The sequence below is a fragment of the Anticarsia gemmatalis genome, chromosome 8 (assembly GCF_050436995.1).
Source record: "Anticarsia gemmatalis isolate Benzon Research Colony breed Stoneville strain chromosome 8, ilAntGemm2 primary, whole genome shotgun sequence".
Taxonomy (NCBI): domain Eukaryota; kingdom Metazoa; phylum Arthropoda; class Insecta; order Lepidoptera; family Erebidae; genus Anticarsia; species Anticarsia gemmatalis.
This window is the reverse complement of record NC_134752.1, coordinates 2,956,283-2,973,463: the sequence shown is the minus strand read 5'-3', so window position 1 is coordinate 2,973,463 and position 17,181 is coordinate 2,956,283. Positions and strand designations below refer to the sequence as shown.

Sequence of the window (17,181 nt, the reverse complement as noted above, 5' to 3'; positions counted from 1 at the left end):
TCTAAAAATTAAAACTACCTAACTTTAAAGCATACATATTCTCGTAAACTACTTATCTTAAAAAAACATATTTTTCGGATATGCGGATACCTTTTGATATCTGGTTACACTGCGCGCTGATGTTTACAACTCTACAAAAAATTCCCGCCAAATATTCGTTGACTGACAGAAAATCTGTCACAGGCTGTCGTTATAATACAATAAAAATTGGTAAACACAAAAAGATCGGTCTACAATTCATTGGTCAGTTCCTTTTCATTTATTGCTATTTGACCAGTGTGAGCTTAACCTACGTCAGTTTATTCAGTATTATCGGCAGTTTTTGATATACATTATTTGTTATAGGTTGCACCGATTTAGTACAATATTGCAAGAATGGGCTTTCAAAGAGGAGCTTTGATTGTTATCGAAGGTGTGGACAGGACAGGGAAATCAACTCAAGCTAAGATTTTAGGTAAACATTTGTATTTATCTTGAAAAATGATTTAACAACCTTAGTCAAACGTGCCCTAGAAAACATGTTAAGATATTAATTAAATTGGCGCTTTTTGCTGCATTGAATTATATTTTGTGCTTAGGATATGATATATAATGTGTTTTATCCATTGTGCAGTTGATAATCTGAAGAAGAAGAACATTAATGCTGAGTACAGAAACTTTCCGGACAGAGAGACTGAAGTTGGCAAAGTAATCAACAGCTACTTACAATCTAAGGTATGTCCTACGATCTATGTATATTTAGTTATGTAAAATATAGTAAATTTTTCCACAATAATGACCAATTACATGTATTATAAAAGATTGCATTATCATGATTACCTCTGATTACTTGTTAGCTGTGATTATTTGATTATATTAGAACATAATGTAATTTTATGTTTAAAATTACTACTCATTTAAATTCAATGATGTTTCTGCAACACACATTTTATTATCAACGCACATTTTATTTTTTTACTCTAAAGTGTTTAAATAAATTATTATTATACACCTACTCTATCACTGTTAATAATTGGTAACAAAACTTTTAATTATGTTTTCTCTTAAAATTATCAACAGGTTAGTGCTTCTGTCTGTGCCTTTTTATGAGTATAAAGTTCTTTAAAATATAAAAAAATGTGTTTAATTTCAGAGTGACTTGTCAGATGAGGTGATCCACCTGTTGTTCTCTGCTAACAGATGGGAGAGAGCTAAGAACATCATCAAGACATTAGAAGCTGGCACCACACTCATTGTGGACAGATACTGTTACTCTGGTGTGGCTTTCTCAGCTGCAAAAGGTAATTCTTCTCCTTTCAGTTAAAGCTGCAAATTCACATTTACTTAACAATATGACTTGACTATGTAGTTGTTTTATGATAATGAACAGTCCTTAGAACATCTTTTCCTTCAAAAATAACAGGACCATGATACTAGAACTTAAAAGCAGTTCTGTTTATACCTCTTGCCTTTTAGCTCACTGCAGATATTCAGATTTAAATAGCTTAAATGTCCACAATCCCAGCATGGAGATACAGTGCATATAATTTAGTTACCAATTATATGTATAATTTAATTGTATCCTACAGGTTTGGATATAAATTGGTGCAAGGCTCCTGATGCTGGGCTGCCTAAACCAGACAAGGTGTTCTTCCTCACCATGCCATTTGATTTGATCATGGAGAGAAAAGGATTTGGTAATGAAAGGTCAGTATCACTTTTCCTATAAACATCATGTTGAAGATAAGAATTTAGTTCTTAGGCTTCTTTCGCATCATCATACATGTGATTAGTTTTCTATTCAATCTTTTGAACAGCACAAAAATTATACTCAATAAATTAAATGTTTTATAATTTTCACAAGTGTTTAGGTACTGTAGAGTGTGTACTAATGTCCCTATTTTACTTTTCACAACTTAAAAAAAGAATGTTCTGTATTGTCCATGTCTTGTACATAATGTACTTACAAACTTAGTCCCAGGAAATAAAATTTACTTACCATTTGATTGCAGGTATGAAGTCCTAAATTTCCAGAAGAAAGTATCAGAGATGTACACTGAGTTAAAAGAAGATAATTGGGAAGTTCTTGATGCTAACAGGTAAATTATTAGTTTTAATACTATATCCATAAGCTTTAATATGAAACAGTTTGATATATTAACCAGAAGTCGTTATTTGATGACCATTTGTATAAATATTTTGCAAATTTCTATAATAGTTCCCAAGTTGTTTGTATACTTTACGCAAATTCGTACACTTCCTGCTAGCTAGTCGTCCCTTTAGCCTGTCATATTATTGTGCAATCTCAAGATAGAATTTTAATATAATATTTGTTTACTTTCTTACAGATCGGTAGAGACAATTCAAGACGACTTACTGCAGAAATCATTGAATATAGTCAACAATGTGTCACACAAAAGTATAGGCAAGATTTGGAAAAATTCAGAATGACTAAAATAATTTTACTATTTAAGAATAATGTGTACTATACCACTAATTAATTATGTATTGTGACAATATTTTCACCAAATTTCTTTTGCAAACATTTAAATTTCTTATCACAAATGTTGATATTAATGCTTAAAAATTTGAAAATTATTTTTACATTAGATAGATAAATAATGAGTAAATAATTATTTAAAATTGCACGTTCCTAGTGATTACAATGTCACCTGAATCTGGCTATAGTCAGGCCGTTACAATCGTGCAAACTACTTCATAATCAAAATAATCATAGGTATATGACATGAGTAAGTGCAAGCGAGAGACTCCGATAAATTGACATGACTTAGTTCGCACGTTTGAAATGGCCCGAGTATAGTATAGTAGATAAGCATATAAGGGCATTTACATATCCGACGTATTAACTGCATTTAAACTGTCATAAATATGTTAAATGTTTATTTTAACTGCCCAGTGCGTCAGCTGTTTAAATATAAATATTAATTTGACTAATGATCAGGCATACAGTACCTCGATTCTCTACCACTATCGACTACCGTCAACCGGCTAGCTATCGACATTTCGACATTTAGAATGTACTGCCAAAAAAAGTTTCTACGACGCCCGTCAGAGGCGCTGATCAGATTTTCATACAAAATTTCTCGATGGCAGTCGGTTGTCGGTAGTCGATAGTAATAGAGAATTGAGCAATAGTTAGATATATTCAACTCTATAATGGTAAAATTTAATGTTAAGAAGTGTGTGATATAGATTAAATTAAAAAATCACAAGTACATTTGAATAATGACTATAATTATTTACTAGTATTAGTAAAAAAATTCTTTAGTCTTGACTTTGACAGTGAATTTAGTTAACAATATAGCATTAATTTAGTTAAATTATATGATTAGAGATTTAAGGTCTCCTAGAGATGTTATAATGTTCAAAATGATATGGCGATATGCCAACTGCGGTGACGAAACGATTGAACGCAGTCGTTACGTTTCTACTAAGGACAATCCTTTCCCAGGGGCTCGGCGCTCACTAAACTATAAGAGTTAGCGCCGACCGCAGTATTCCTAAGTATTTTTAGATATCTATACCTGTATAATTGCTTGTCCTGACTGACTCATAGCAGAGCCTAAACAATACAAGTTAGAGACATAACATTGAGACGAAGGTTGCCTTGTGGGGATAATTATTGTTACATTGTATTGTACCTATAAGCATAATGAAAATTCGCGTTTATGTGCCGCCAGTGACTGTTGGGTTTTACGAATATTTTTGATGAAAGTTGTCCACATATAACAGCTTACGTATTATTTGCTTTTTACCTAACTTTTCCTAGTTATGTAGTTTTAAAAAGATGTTACATATATGCATTTCTTGTTCTAGTTTGGCTTGGATATTAGTGTTTAGGATTACACGCACAAAAATCGTGTATGCGATATTATTTCCGCGTCGCGACATACACGCGCAGAGGATATTGTAAGAAAGTTTAAATTAATAAGTCCAGTGTCTTTAATAGGTGCTAAGTGGAAGTACACTTGTTTTAAATAACTCTACGTTGATAGTTTAGGTCTAATAACTCATAAGCACACTACTTTATTGGAATATGCCTAACAGAATAGGTTATTGAGGAAGGCCGCTATTGGATGATGCGATTATTCTTTCATTCAATTTTATTTTGTAGTATTTTGTTCTAGGTTGTTTTTAATATTAGTAAGATTATTTTATTATTAATATTTAGTATTGGAATATTTTCTTATAATAATTAAGTACAATTAAATTGTTTTGGATATTTTAATGAAATAATAAATGTGTAATAATGTAAGTCTTTGTTTATTTTTTCCTTTTTTCTTTGACTTCATAGGTCATAAGTAAATGCTAGTACTAATACTTCTTCCACTACTGACGTCGGTCGAACGTAAGTATATGAACGCTAATATATGTGAGTTCACTCACCTATTCGGTTCGACATTAATTCGGCAAACCATATTATATGTGTAAATGATCGGCACAAGCAAGTCGGCTGTGTTGTTCGATAAATAATGCCGAATCGAATAAATATGTACATTGTACGTGGCAAGGCAAGCCTCGCACAGGAAAGCTAACGTGCCCCACATTTTCCTAAATAAAACGCAAGTGATAGTTCGCGCGGTCAATATACAAGACCCATTAAGCGCAGCAGGAAGAAAGCTTAAAACATGCTTAATGTGGAAGGGTACTCAAAGGTGGAAATTAAAACATATTTTAAGCGATTAATATTTTTATTTTTTCTGAACATTCTGTAACAATAGTTTGGCGCCTTCCGACGTCTGTTGTTTCAAGATGTTGGCATGTGGTTTAATCTTCTTTTTTAATACACTGGCAACATTATTACTATTGCTTTCTATTAATTTTAATAGGAAGAAACACCCTCTGTTCGTTGGCACCCATGTTTTGATCTGAAAGCATTCATTAAGTTTATTAAAAACGAATTTTCAAGAAGAATATAAAGCCTGTGTGCTTGACGAAAATATAAGTGGATAAAAAGTAGTTTATAGCATTCAGGGCTTCCATAAATTTCTTTTAATTTGATATTGACAACCAAATTGTAAAGGAGCTTTTCTGCAAAAGTTACCATTATATTATTATGCTGTCAATCTCTTTATACGTCTATGGCCTGACATGTGCAACTGTGTACTAATAATTTTATTAACTTGCTAAAATGATTGCATCATGCAAACAAATCAAACTATACTTTTCAGAGATAAGCATATTCTGTTGAACGTAGTGTATGCTTAAATCTTGAATACTAGAATGTTAACTTTGTGTTTTCTCCCATCACTACTCATACAGTAGTGATGGAAGAGAATACAAAAGGTTTTCAGAAACAACTTACAGTCTCAACATCTAAATGTTCAGCAACACTTTCGCCTAGTGTAGCGCCCTCGTTATCCTTGTCCAGTGCAGCGAGTTTCTTAAGACACATGTGTATCCCCGCGTCTTCTACCGCTAACGACTCCTTGCCATCGGCCGACGTGACCTTCCATGTTGGCTGGCAGATCACCTTGGCGAAAGCTTCTAGGATTTCTTTTGTTGATTCTGTTAAAAAAAAATAGTTAAATGAATATTTTTTTGTACAATCAAATTGCTGTCTACCTACTATATTCTTTTGCCGTGAAAAATGCGTTTTATTTCTATTCTTGTTATTTTCTGATCAAGATGTTCAGAAACAGAAACAATATTTATATCAGTTCCTCAAAATCGTTTAAGTAAACATAGATAGATTGGCTATATTGAATACTAGCTGACCCGCGCAACTTCGTTTGCGTCACATAAGAAAATCATAATTTTCCCCGTTTTTGTAACATTTTTCACTGGTACTCTGCTCCTATTGGTCGTAGCGTGATGATATATAGCCTTTAGCCTTCCTCCATAAATGGGCTATCTAACACTGAAATAATTTTTCAAATCGGACCGGTAGTTCCCGAGATTAGCGCGTTCAAACAAACAAACAAACAAACTCTTCAGCTTTATAATATTAAGTATAGATTGTTAGGCTACTCATTCATGCTTATGCTGGCTTCTTTGTCATCTAGCAGATTCTAGCACCTATTGAAAGTGATTTACAAGTTCACCACCACCACCAGACCAATAACGAAAATTTCAGTACATTTATTGTAAAAAAAAAATGGATAGCCTTTTGGTGCTAAGCACGCAACCCGTTAGTACGATCGTACTGTTAGTATTTAGTGTACTTACCGATTGACAGGACAGCGACTGCCAACAACATATTAGTCTTGCTACTGAGCCAGAACTCAGCATCTGACTCCATATCTTGCTTCAGTCCAGGTAGTATCGCTTCCCTTAACTCGGTCACACGAAGTTCCGCGTCTTTCTTAGACGTGCCGCTTTTAGCGCCCTCTTCCAAGAACTTAATGAACGTGGGATGAAACGCGCCGGAGTCTTTTGGTTTGACTAGCCAATGTAATGTCTGTAAAAGAAGAATTCTCACTATTGTATATTTTTTAACGAGAATTTTGTACATCTTGAATTTTTCTTAAGTAGGTACTTATAGTTATTGCTAAACTTAAGTATGCAAAAATATCAGTTTTACAGCTAAAATTATTTTAGTCACAGTGACTTAAATGACACTACAATAATAATAAAATTTTAGGTTCAAGACGAGATTTATGGGCGATTAACGATCCATATAATAATTTAACTAGACTACATTATTAATATAACATAGAAATCATTGACATATTTTCTGATACATGTCAAAGTTTAACATTGTATAAATGACTTACCATATTCCCCCAATGATCTTTGGCAATATCCTTCAAATTACTGGCGAGTGTGGACACGATAGCTTTCTTCACCAGAACAGTGTCATCTACCGAGTCGAATATCGCGATCAGTAGTCTGTAGCCAGTCTTGTGTTTACTCAAGGGCACTGCATGCTCTTTAACCACTTTGAGAATAGTCTGGAAAAATAATTTATGATTAAACCCCGGCTTCTGAATACATTTAGCGGTAGTTTATTCAATAGCGTTTTTTTATATGAATTTAAATGCTATTGAATAGATAAACTGCTGCTATATGTACCGCAGGAACCGGGGGTAAGCGATTGTTACAAAAGTGGCAGGTATGTTAAGATGCAAATGGTGGGCCTTCAATTACAGCAGTTAAGTATAGTAAGAGAAATCAGCGATTAATAAGATTATTGCGATATGAACACGCATATTATGCGTACACATACGTATACGTGTATAGTTGTTAGTCTATGTTTTAAGTTGCCGCAACTTAAGCATTGGTACTACGTGGCCTTATGTTTGTATGAAAATGAAGCTATGAAAAGTTCATAATCTGATGGTGTCTACACCCATACTTAATCATTTTGAAAAAGCTTCAAGACTTATTTAATTTCGACAGAATGACATACCTGAAATTTTATTATGATTCTCATACAGTTGTGCAATAAGCTGATAAAATTGTCTTAAAGTAATATGTTGGTTACCTTCTTATCCTTATTAGTGCCTTGCCAGACACAGAGGCTGGCAGCATTCACTCCAGGCAGAGAATTACTGAGAGGCACTATGAGAGGACTGAGTGCTGAGATCAGCTCCACTCGGTCCTCCGCACTGCACTCACGGATGTAGTCATAGAGAATTGAGTGGAATAACCTGCAAGAAGTATAAGAAGTAAAGAAAGTGCAAGGAAATTTTACATACTATAATGGCATGTAAAGTGTTGATAAAATAAATTTAAAGGCAGTCTAGCCTAGTAGTTTATTGTGTGTGCTCTTTGCCACGGTTGAGAAAAAAATTAAGAAATAACCAAGCATGTTGCATTATTTAAATCTTGCGTAAATTATGTATGTATGAAAATTCCATGGCTTTTATCCAACATACCAATATTATATTATGAGAGTACTATCAAGCAAATAAAATACTCACTCTCCATCATGTAGATTCTTATCTAATATTTTCTGTATATTAGCCTTGCATGACTGCAAGATGGCCGACTTCATTTCAGGACTGTCCTTGTAGGTGTCACTGAGAGTCTTTATTTTATCATCCTTAGACTGAAATAGAAACAAAGCATAACTATAAAGATTCATATATCATATCTATGTTCATATCTATGTATTAACCCTGCACATAACTACAAATATTAGAGACAACTATTTGAAATTATGTTGAAATTAGTTTAGTTCAAGTATAAGAGGTAATCTGAACTGTTTTAAAACATAATGGTTACAAAAAAAACAGAATTACGCTTTAAAGATTATTAAATATGTTATTGTAACTCATTCACAATAATAATGTTGACATTCTTTTTATTACTTACATTTTTATAAATGTCACCATAAAACTCTTGCTGCATGTGACACTTCTCTTTCTTAGTAGCAAACTCTCCGTAAGCATAATCTAAGACTGGAGCACTAATATTGTGCGTTGCTAGTGACACTATGTGTCCATAGAACTTCTTCAACACTTCATGTCTTATGAAGTCCGTTCCATACTTCAATATACGTTTGACCGCATGCTGTCCATACTTTGACTGTACCATTTGTACCATAAGGTCTAGTAGTTCCTCCGTTATGTCATTTTTAATATCCTCTGGACCGTATTTCAGGAGGACTTGTATAACACGACTTAAATCGTGAGTGAGAGCGATAGATTTGTAGTGGCCCTTCAGTAAACAGTGCAGCTCCTTGCAAGAGTTCATTCTGAAGTCTTGTTTAACAACTTTCCTGAAATATGAATCATTATTGCACAATATTGCAGGTTATGTTTATAAATGTTATTTAATATTGCATGCCTTGTAATGGCCAAATATACTTAATTGATATTCTAACTAAGATGTTTTGACCATGTTTAAAGCAATAAATAATCTAAAATTTTGTTTTTAAAATTTATGTTAGTTTGACAAACAGACACTATATTACACAACAGACCACTTTGAATTAATAATTAATTGGTACTGTTAAAGGTTCATCATCATTCTCTTCTACCTATTTTCACCCACTGATGAGTACAGGCCTCCCTCTCAGTATGCCAGCTATAATTGTCTTGAGCTTGTTGCATCCATCCCATATCTAACAAAGTCATTTGACCATCTAGTTAGGCACATTGCTTTAAGTCATCTGTATCTCTAATAAAATTATTTTATAAATATATTTTTTAACACTTACCTTTGTATCTGTGCTGCCAGTAACTTAGCCTTGTGTGACACTTCAAACACTTCCGCCGTAGCTTTAGCTTTACGTCGCGTAAGTCTTAGTTCCTTCTTCTCTTTCTTCATTTCAGACCACTTCGGTTTCTCGCCTTGTGGCTGATCTTTTGAGAAGTTTCCCTTCCCTTTAGCATCAGGTTTTCCAAACTTATTCGGGCCTTTCGACGCAAACTTATTGGGGCCCTTACCTCCGAACTTATTGGGCCCTTTATCTCCGAACTTATTCGGCCCCTTACCTCCAAACTTATTAGGCCCTTTCGCTCCACCCTTCTTGAAGTCATTTTTGCCTTTTGGTTTCCCATCATTATCTTGTCCAGGCTTTCCACCGGTCTTGTTAGGTTTATCTGCATTAAACTTTTGTTTTTTAGGCGGACTGACGTCCCCTTCATTGCTTTTTCTTTTAACTTTCTGCATATTTACGAGTCAAACGAGTAACAAGAAAGGTTATAAAACACAATATATTTTTCCGTAAACTTAAGCTATTCTCTGAAGCAGCTTCTCTGAGTAAGTCGATAGATTTTTCACAAATAAAATGGTTCAAATTACTGTCTACTCAATTACATTATTAAGTAAATTAAATAAATGTAGACGTTTTCGGCGATCGCACACCACACGTGTGTTATATTTTGACAGATTATCGATAACCGTAGTTGAAGTTGACAAATGTCAATCGTAAAAGACAGTTGATTATGCGTTCTGTACCGTTAGGAACATTGTAAAAATACGAATCTTGGATGAATTTAAATAATAACTCACTTAAATACTTTTCGTTTCATCATGCTTATACAAATAGTTTACAAAACTAATTATCATTTTCAAGTGTTTATTATAAAAAGTAATAAAGGTAATAATTGAAACTTACTTAAACGTTTCTATTACTTAAATTAATATTTCATTTCAGAACGGTTTGACATACCATACAATTTCGTTCCGTGCCTTGCGATCATGTACAAACTTGTTGTAAACACTCAAATATTTTTATTTATTTGATAACAATGTCATATTATGAGTAAAAAGTAAGACAGCTTTTAATTAATAATGGTTGACATCAACAAATATTTGGAAACTCAACTTGCTCTTGCTAAACAGAGATGCGAAATCAAAAGCAAGAAAGACAATGTTTCCGAGAAAAGCAGAGCAGCCGCCGACCTTATTGCGAAGAAACAATCTAAGCAGCTTACAAAACGTCCTTCTAAAGAGTCTTCCAAGGAACGATCTGAGGAAAAACCACTAACTGCAGAGAAAGATTCAGATGATGATGATGATGCATATATTCCGTCAGAAGACGAGGCTGAAAGTGAAATCGTAAATTCTCTACCTTCCACATCTCGCGCTAAGCAGAAAATTGAAAAGAAAATAATTGATGATGGTGATATTAATTCTTACAATGAAAGAATAGAGACATGGAAACAAAATTTAATGGCAGCGAAATCTGGAACCTATGCTGGAGAAAATACCACTGCAGATATTCATTACCTACTTGAGGGTAACACAAACCCGGAAGAACTTCATATACTTAACAATGGCTTGTGTGTACCCAATTATATCTGGAGACAACTGTACAAGTTTCAGAGGATCGGTGTTAAGTGGCTGTGGGAGCTACATCTGGTAGACTCAGGGGGGCTGCTTGGTGATGAGATGGGTTTGGGAAAAACTATCCAAATTATTGGATTCTTAGCTAGTTTGTCTAAAACCCAGAATGGTACATGGGGTGGACTTGGTCCTACAATTATAGTGGCTCCAGCAACTGTCATTTACCAGTGGGTCTCTCATTTTCATTACTGGTGCCCACAGTTAAGAGTAGCGGTCCTCCACCACACTGGTTCTCATGCAGGAAACCACAACAAACTTATAAGGGACTTACATTCCGCACATGGCATCATGCTGATCACATATGCTGGTGTTGTGAAGTACAATAAGGAGTTAATTGCTAATAAATGGCACTATGTTATACTAGACGAGGGTCACAAAATAAGGAATCCAGACACACAAGTGAGTAAACTTGTGAAGAGGTTTCAAACTCCTCATAAAATACTGATTACTGGCTCTCCCATGCAAAACAGTTTACAGGAGTTATGGTCATTGTTTGACTTCATGAGGCCAGGACTATTGGGTACATATACTGCATTTATGGAATACTTCGCAACACCTATTACTCAGGGAGGATATGCAAATGCTACTGAGTATCAAGAAGCAACTGCACTGGAGATAGCTAAAGCATTAAAAAAAATTATTACTCCTTACATGTTGAGAAGAACAAAGGCTGAAGTTCAGGACAACATAAAACTTCCAGAAAAGAATGAGCAGGTGTTATTTTGTGCTCTCACACAAGAACAAAAAGATTTATACATGGGATACCTCCACAGTAGCACTGTAAGGAGTATATTGGACAAAGAAAGTAGACTCGGAGATCCCTTAAGAGTAAGAATACTTGTTGCTCTCACTACACTGCGTAAGATTTGTAATCACCCTGATATGTACCTGTATGAGGCCCAGGAAGAGACTGAGGACGTAAATGTTGACACGTTTGGCAATTATAAAAGATCTGGCAAAATGCTTGTTGTAAATTCTTTATTAAAGATTTGGCAGAAGCAAGGTCACAGAGCTCTGATATTCTCTCAGTCTAGAGTAATGCTGACCTTATTGGAACAATATCTACAAGTGCAAGGATATAAATACCTGAAGATGGATGGATTAGTAAGTGTGGGACAGAGGCAAAACATGATCAAAACATTTAATGATGATCCACAATACTTGGTATTTCTTGCAACAACAAGAGTTGGTGGTTTGGGAGTCAATTTGACAGGAGCTGACAGAGTAATCATTTATGACCCTGACTGGAATCCAGCCACTGATGACCAGGCAAAGGAGAGAGCTTGGAGGATAGGCCAGAGGAAAAATGTTACAGTTTATAGACTTCTATCAGCAGGCACTATAGAGGAGAAGATTTATCAAAGGCAAATTTTTAAACAGTTCTTAAGCAATAAAATATTAATAGATCCAAATCAAAAGAATGTTTTAACAACCAGCACACTTCAGGGTCTTTTTACTCTAGAAGAACCAAACCGTGATGGAGACACTGAAACAGCATCTCTTTTTCAACACACTAAAATAAATTTTAATAACAATAATAAAAGAAAAGAAGAAAATGAAGGTGAAACTGCTGCAAAGAAGAAAATTGAAGCAATGAAAAGAAGGGCAAGAGAAATAAGCAAAAAGATAGCAAGTAATACTAAAACAGTTGAAAAAGACCCTCGAGAAGAATATAAGAAGAAACGAGAATTATTATTAAATCCGCCTAAAGAAGAACCGAAGCCTGAAATTAATTTAATTGATGATCAAGTAACGAATGTTCCATTCGAAAATGTTTTATCAGAATTGGACATTATTAACATGCACGCCAAAAAAGATTACGAGGAAAACCTAATCAAAAATGTTTTGAAAAATCAAGAAACAACAGAAGAGAATGAAATTGAAAACGATACTGATCAACCTGAAAAAAATAATAAAAGTGATGGAGAAATTTCAGATTCGGAAGAAAATAATAGTAAAGATGGATCTGAAACACAAATAAAACCTGAAAGGGACAAGGACAATAATTGTGAAGACAACGATGACAGAAAACATAAAAAATCACGCAAAAGAAAACATTCCAATGATTCAGAAGCTGAAGTCGAAAATCTAGTTGCTGTAAAGAAAGTTAAAAAGAAAAAACACAAAAAAGATAAGGAAAAAGAGCGAAAAGATGATGATGATTATGTTCTTAGTAAACTTTTTGCAAAAGCTAATGTTAAGAATGCTCTGCAACATGACGTCGTTGTAGGTTTGGCTGAAAAGGAAAAAAGGCACAGAATGAAGGAAGAAGCTTTGAAAAAGGCAAAAGATGCGGTGAGAGCTATTAGGTTTTCGTCTAAGTAAACTATTTATTTATCTGCTTAAGTGCGTATTATAATCTCGTAATAAATAAGATAAATATTATACATGTATGTCTAAGAAATATACACTATTTATATCTATTTCAGTTGTTTTTATTCTACCCTTTTCGTGAACAGTATCCATCTAATGATATCAAATACCTTCCTGAAAATTAGTTCAATATATTAGTTTTTTGTGCGTTTTGAGTAATAACAATAATAATTGCATCTGTTTAGAAAAATATAGTGTAGATAAGCGAGAATGTCTACTTTGTTATTTTATTTGATAAAGTCGGTTTCACTGGTGCAGCGTAGGCAACATTATCTTCGAAACGTCAAAAATAGCTGCCTTCCCCAATGTTACATTTTTGGAAATAATCGAAAAATATTGTATAATATTAATAAATAAGTGCTATCCATATATCTGATAATTCCGGGAAACATGTTTTTGTAATCTGAATAGGAAGTTTGAATTTGAGACTGTTTGGTGAACTATTGGTTTTGAAGGGTACCGTGGTGGGAATTCGGTAAAACAGTAGTAGAATCCGTATTTTTTGGATTTTGTTTTGGTGAGAAGGCGTCCTTGAGATGTCGGGCCGGAGAAAACCACCAGGTTTTAGCTTTAAACCTGCAGAAGAGCAGGTCGTGTAAGTATCAATGATTGTGGACTCCTCCACTTATTGTCTCGAATTTCGCACTATTTCAAGTGAGATTAGAATAAAGGCTTTGCTAGCTATAAACTGATGTACAAATTGCTAGTTCTATATTTGGATTAAGGCGTAAGATTCCATAAATCTCATATTGTTTAATATGTAAACATGTTTGTGTAGGTATACTTATATAAAAGGTTAGACTGTAAACTTTATATGCAAATGTCATTGCAATTATCAGTTAGAAACTTGTTTGAGGCATTGCAGGCACAGATTGAATAAATAAAAGTCTACTGTCTGTATTGTATTGAAATTTCAAAGTAGTTGAACACTTTAAATACTAAAATGTATTTTGGTTAACAGGAAACCTCCAGGAAACTTAGATAAGCAGACTACAATAACAGTTGATGATAAGACATTTACGGTGCACGCTGATGACTTGGTGAAGATCTGTGACCTTGGCCGGGGGGCCTATGGCATTGTGGAGAAGATGAAACACATCCCTAGTAACACCACTATGGCTGTAAAGGTATAATTTCAGCCGTAACTATACATAATAATATGTTAATAATCATATCATAAATGCTGGTCATGAACCTCAAATAAAACTGTTTCCATCAAAAGGTACCAGGATAATAAATTCTAAATTTACATCATACATAATATGATACCAACATCCCTAAAATCTTAATTTTATTTTTCCTTGCCTAAGGTGTAGAGAATTAACAGTAACATCAGTATGTATAACAAATAATTATACATTAAAACACATATAAAAAATAACCCATTTACTAATTGCAAAGAAATTGTTGGCAAATGTATGATAAATACATAATTATGTAGTAGATGTTTCAATTTCATTCTAAAAGTCTAACTATTATTAGTATTTCAAGTGTGGGTACCTGCACAATGTTCTGCTTTTCAATGATTTAAATAAAAATTATCAATAATAAATTAAACATTTACTATTTGCACTCACAAGAGACAATGCTGCTGCACAACAGGAACTAACGGAGCTGGGGTAAAACATACTTGTTATATTATACAAGTCTAGCGCTTATTAGGCTAGTGTTTATGTATTTAATTACATATTATGTTCTTTTCTGGGCTCTTTATTGGCACAACTTGATGGCAATATGATAACTATAATATCAAACTAAAATGTTAGCTCAAGCTTAGAACTATGATTTTAATATTTAGAAAAATTTACAAGCCTGGTCACATTGGTACACTTTTTAAAACTTTTTTAAAGACTCTTTTTTAGTTAGATTTGTGGCTCATTGTAGAGTATGAAAATGAAAAAACATTTTTAAAAAATCAAAAATTAAAAACTTTACTTATAACTTCTATCTTACAACTACTAAGGGCATGAGGCCCATGAGGGATATAAATATATTCATTAAAGCTCTCAGAATCTTAATAAAGACTAAGACATTTTAGTATTAAGTAGTTAGGCATACATCTTGTTCATAAGCCTATGCCTAAATCTGACATGTATATAAATGCTACTAAATAGCTGAGTGCAATGACATTGTGCTAAATAAAAAGCTGTTGCCATAACATTTTGCCCTAAAACTTTATTGATTTGGTTCCTATTAAAATTGTTTTAGTAAAGCAGCATTCATTCACGTTTTTTTATTCACAGCATTGGCTACTCATTGGCTTTTCAATTAGGTACTGTTATTCATTTGACACATTGCAATTTTGAGCTATTTTTTTTCTTGCACTGTTCTATGTTACACTTATGTCAAAATCCTTTCATAGGAATTTCCAGCACATAGCTTTGTTGAAGCACATACATATCACAGCACCATATTGTTTTACCTTAGCATATTCATTATTATTGTTCATATCCATATTGCAATTTTTCAACATCAATCAGCTCTTTTGCTTGCTTACTTTAATCTCCTTACTTTTAGAGATCTCTGATTTTTTATAAATTTTACCGAATTTTAGAGTACAAATAACTTTTGAATGATATGAACACTAATTTCAAAAACAAATTACTTTTACATGCTAGGTGGATCTAAATCATTTTATCCATTTAAGAGCCATCTATAAAGGCAATTTATACTACCAAAATTGGAATTTATCTACCTAGATGTTGTGTATGATTTCTGAAATAATACTGACAACAATTTGTTATAATTTGCAGAGAATCACAGCGTCATTCAACAGTCAGTCGCTGGAACTGAAGCGGTTGCTGATGGACCTGGACGTGTCGATGCGCGCGAGCGCGTGCCCCTACACGGTGCACTTCTACGGCGCCATGTTCCGCGAGGGCGACGTGTGGATCTGCATGGAGGTCATGGACATGAGCCTCGACAAGTTCTACACCAAAGTGTACAAGAACAACCGCACCATCCCCGAGAACATCCTCGGCAAGATCGCCTTCTCCGTCGTCAGCGCTCTCCACTACCTGTACTCCAAGCTGAGAGTCATCCACAGAGACGTGAAGCCCTCCAATATACTGATCAACAGGAAAGGTGAAGTGAAAATGTGCGACTTCGGCATCTCCGGGTACCTGGTGGACTCGGTCGCCAAGACCATCGACGCGGGCTGCAAGCCGTACATGGCACCGGAGCGCATCGACCCCAGCGGCAACCCCGGCCAGTACGACATCCGCAGCGACGTGTGGTCGCTGGGCATCTCGCTCATCGAGCTGGCCACGGGCAAGTTCCCCTACAACACGTGGGGCACGCCCTTCGAGCAGTTGAAGCAGGTGGTGCAGGACGAGCCGCCGCGCCTGCCGCCCGCCGCCTTCTCGCCGCAGTTCGAGGAGCTCATCGTGCAGTGCCTGCAGAAGGACTACCGCCAGCGACCCAACTACGACGCGCTGCTGGCGCACCCCTTCTGTCTGGAGCACGGCCACATGGAGACCGACGTGGCGTCCTTCGTGCAGGAGATCCTGGACTTACCCGACGACTCCTAGTGACGGGAACATTATCTACGTACCTATTAAGTACAAGCGTTTACCGACTAACCTTAATGTAGTAATAATGAGAAAGATATAAAATAATGTTATTAACCATAAAAAAAATTAAATTATGTATTCATAGTGTCGATGGTTCGCCGTCCAGAGGAGAGATAGGTATGTTGGGTCGCGAGAGAGCGTCCACGATAATAAGTATATTTAGTAGCAATATGTAACATGAACTCGGCGAATAACAGTGAGACTTGTAAACTTGACTTCCGTGCGAACAAAGGAATTGGTGTAACAAATTAATGACTGGCAACATTTAATAAGCATCACAAAATTTATCATAATTTAGTTTTAAATAAAAATATTTGTTTTCAAATGGTTCAGTTATTTTGTGATACCTACCAGTTTAATATTATTATTACATTCTTGACCAGATTCTACTCGCTCTTTGCTGCCTTTAAAAGTCCCGTAATACTGAGAAATAACTTAAAAATGTATAGTATAAAGTGATTTCAGAGTAAAACCCCTAGAGAGAACAATAGTTTAC

The 17,181-nt window shown here is 34.8% G+C and overlaps 4 protein-coding genes across 5 annotated transcripts; 3 read left to right on the top strand and 1 right to left on the bottom strand.

The window, feature by feature from the left end:
• Positions 1 to 114: 114 nt before the first annotated feature.
• Positions 115 to 4,255, top strand: LOC142974822 (thymidylate kinase). The gene is made up of 7 exons (XM_076117357.1): positions 115 to 243; positions 346 to 454; positions 614 to 714; positions 1,133 to 1,280; positions 1,569 to 1,686; positions 1,992 to 2,078; positions 2,328 to 4,255. Exons 2-7 carry the CDS (start codon positions 376 to 378, stop codon positions 2,428 to 2,430), a joined length of 636 nt encoding a protein of 211 aa, XP_075973472.1. The 5' UTR covers positions 115 to 243; positions 346 to 375; the 3' UTR covers positions 2,431 to 4,255.
• A 417-nt stretch (positions 4,256 to 4,672) lies between these two features.
• Positions 4,673 to 9,801, bottom strand: peng (Pumilio and CPL domain-containing protein penguin). Its single transcript, XM_076117179.1, has 8 exons — positions 9,107 to 9,801; positions 8,260 to 8,665; positions 7,866 to 7,993; positions 7,427 to 7,592; positions 6,717 to 6,893; positions 6,169 to 6,400; positions 5,306 to 5,508; positions 4,673 to 4,868 (listed from the first exon to the last, which is right to left on the bottom strand). The coding sequence occupies exons 1-8, from the start codon at positions 9,559 to 9,561 to the stop codon at positions 4,692 to 4,694; spliced, it is 1,944 nt and encodes a 647-aa protein (XP_075973294.1). The 5' UTR covers positions 9,562 to 9,801; the 3' UTR covers positions 4,673 to 4,691.
• A 264-nt stretch (positions 9,802 to 10,065) lies between these two features.
• Positions 10,066 to 13,163, top strand: LOC142974658 (DNA excision repair protein ERCC-6-like). The gene has a single exon (XM_076117111.1). It carries the CDS (start codon positions 10,186 to 10,188, stop codon positions 13,063 to 13,065), a length of 2,880 nt encoding a protein of 959 aa, XP_075973226.1. The 5' UTR covers positions 10,066 to 10,185; the 3' UTR covers positions 13,066 to 13,163.
• A 206-nt stretch (positions 13,164 to 13,369) lies between these two features.
• Positions 13,370 to 17,010, top strand: lic (dual specificity mitogen-activated protein kinase kinase lic). 2 transcript variants are annotated; one of them, XM_076117112.1, is made up of 4 exons: positions 13,370 to 13,708; positions 14,075 to 14,240; positions 14,694 to 14,732; positions 15,867 to 17,010. In XM_076117112.1, the coding sequence occupies exons 1-4, from the start codon at positions 13,650 to 13,652 to the stop codon at positions 16,641 to 16,643; spliced, it is 1,041 nt and encodes a 346-aa protein (XP_075973227.1). In that variant the 5' UTR covers positions 13,370 to 13,649; the 3' UTR covers positions 16,644 to 17,010. The 2 variants fall into 2 exon arrangements, with proteins under 2 accessions (XP_075973227.1, XP_075973228.1); XM_076117113.1 differs by lacking the exon at positions 14,694 to 14,732 and having other exon boundaries at positions 13,372 to 13,708.
• The last annotated feature ends 171 nt before the right edge of the window (positions 17,011 to 17,181 follow it).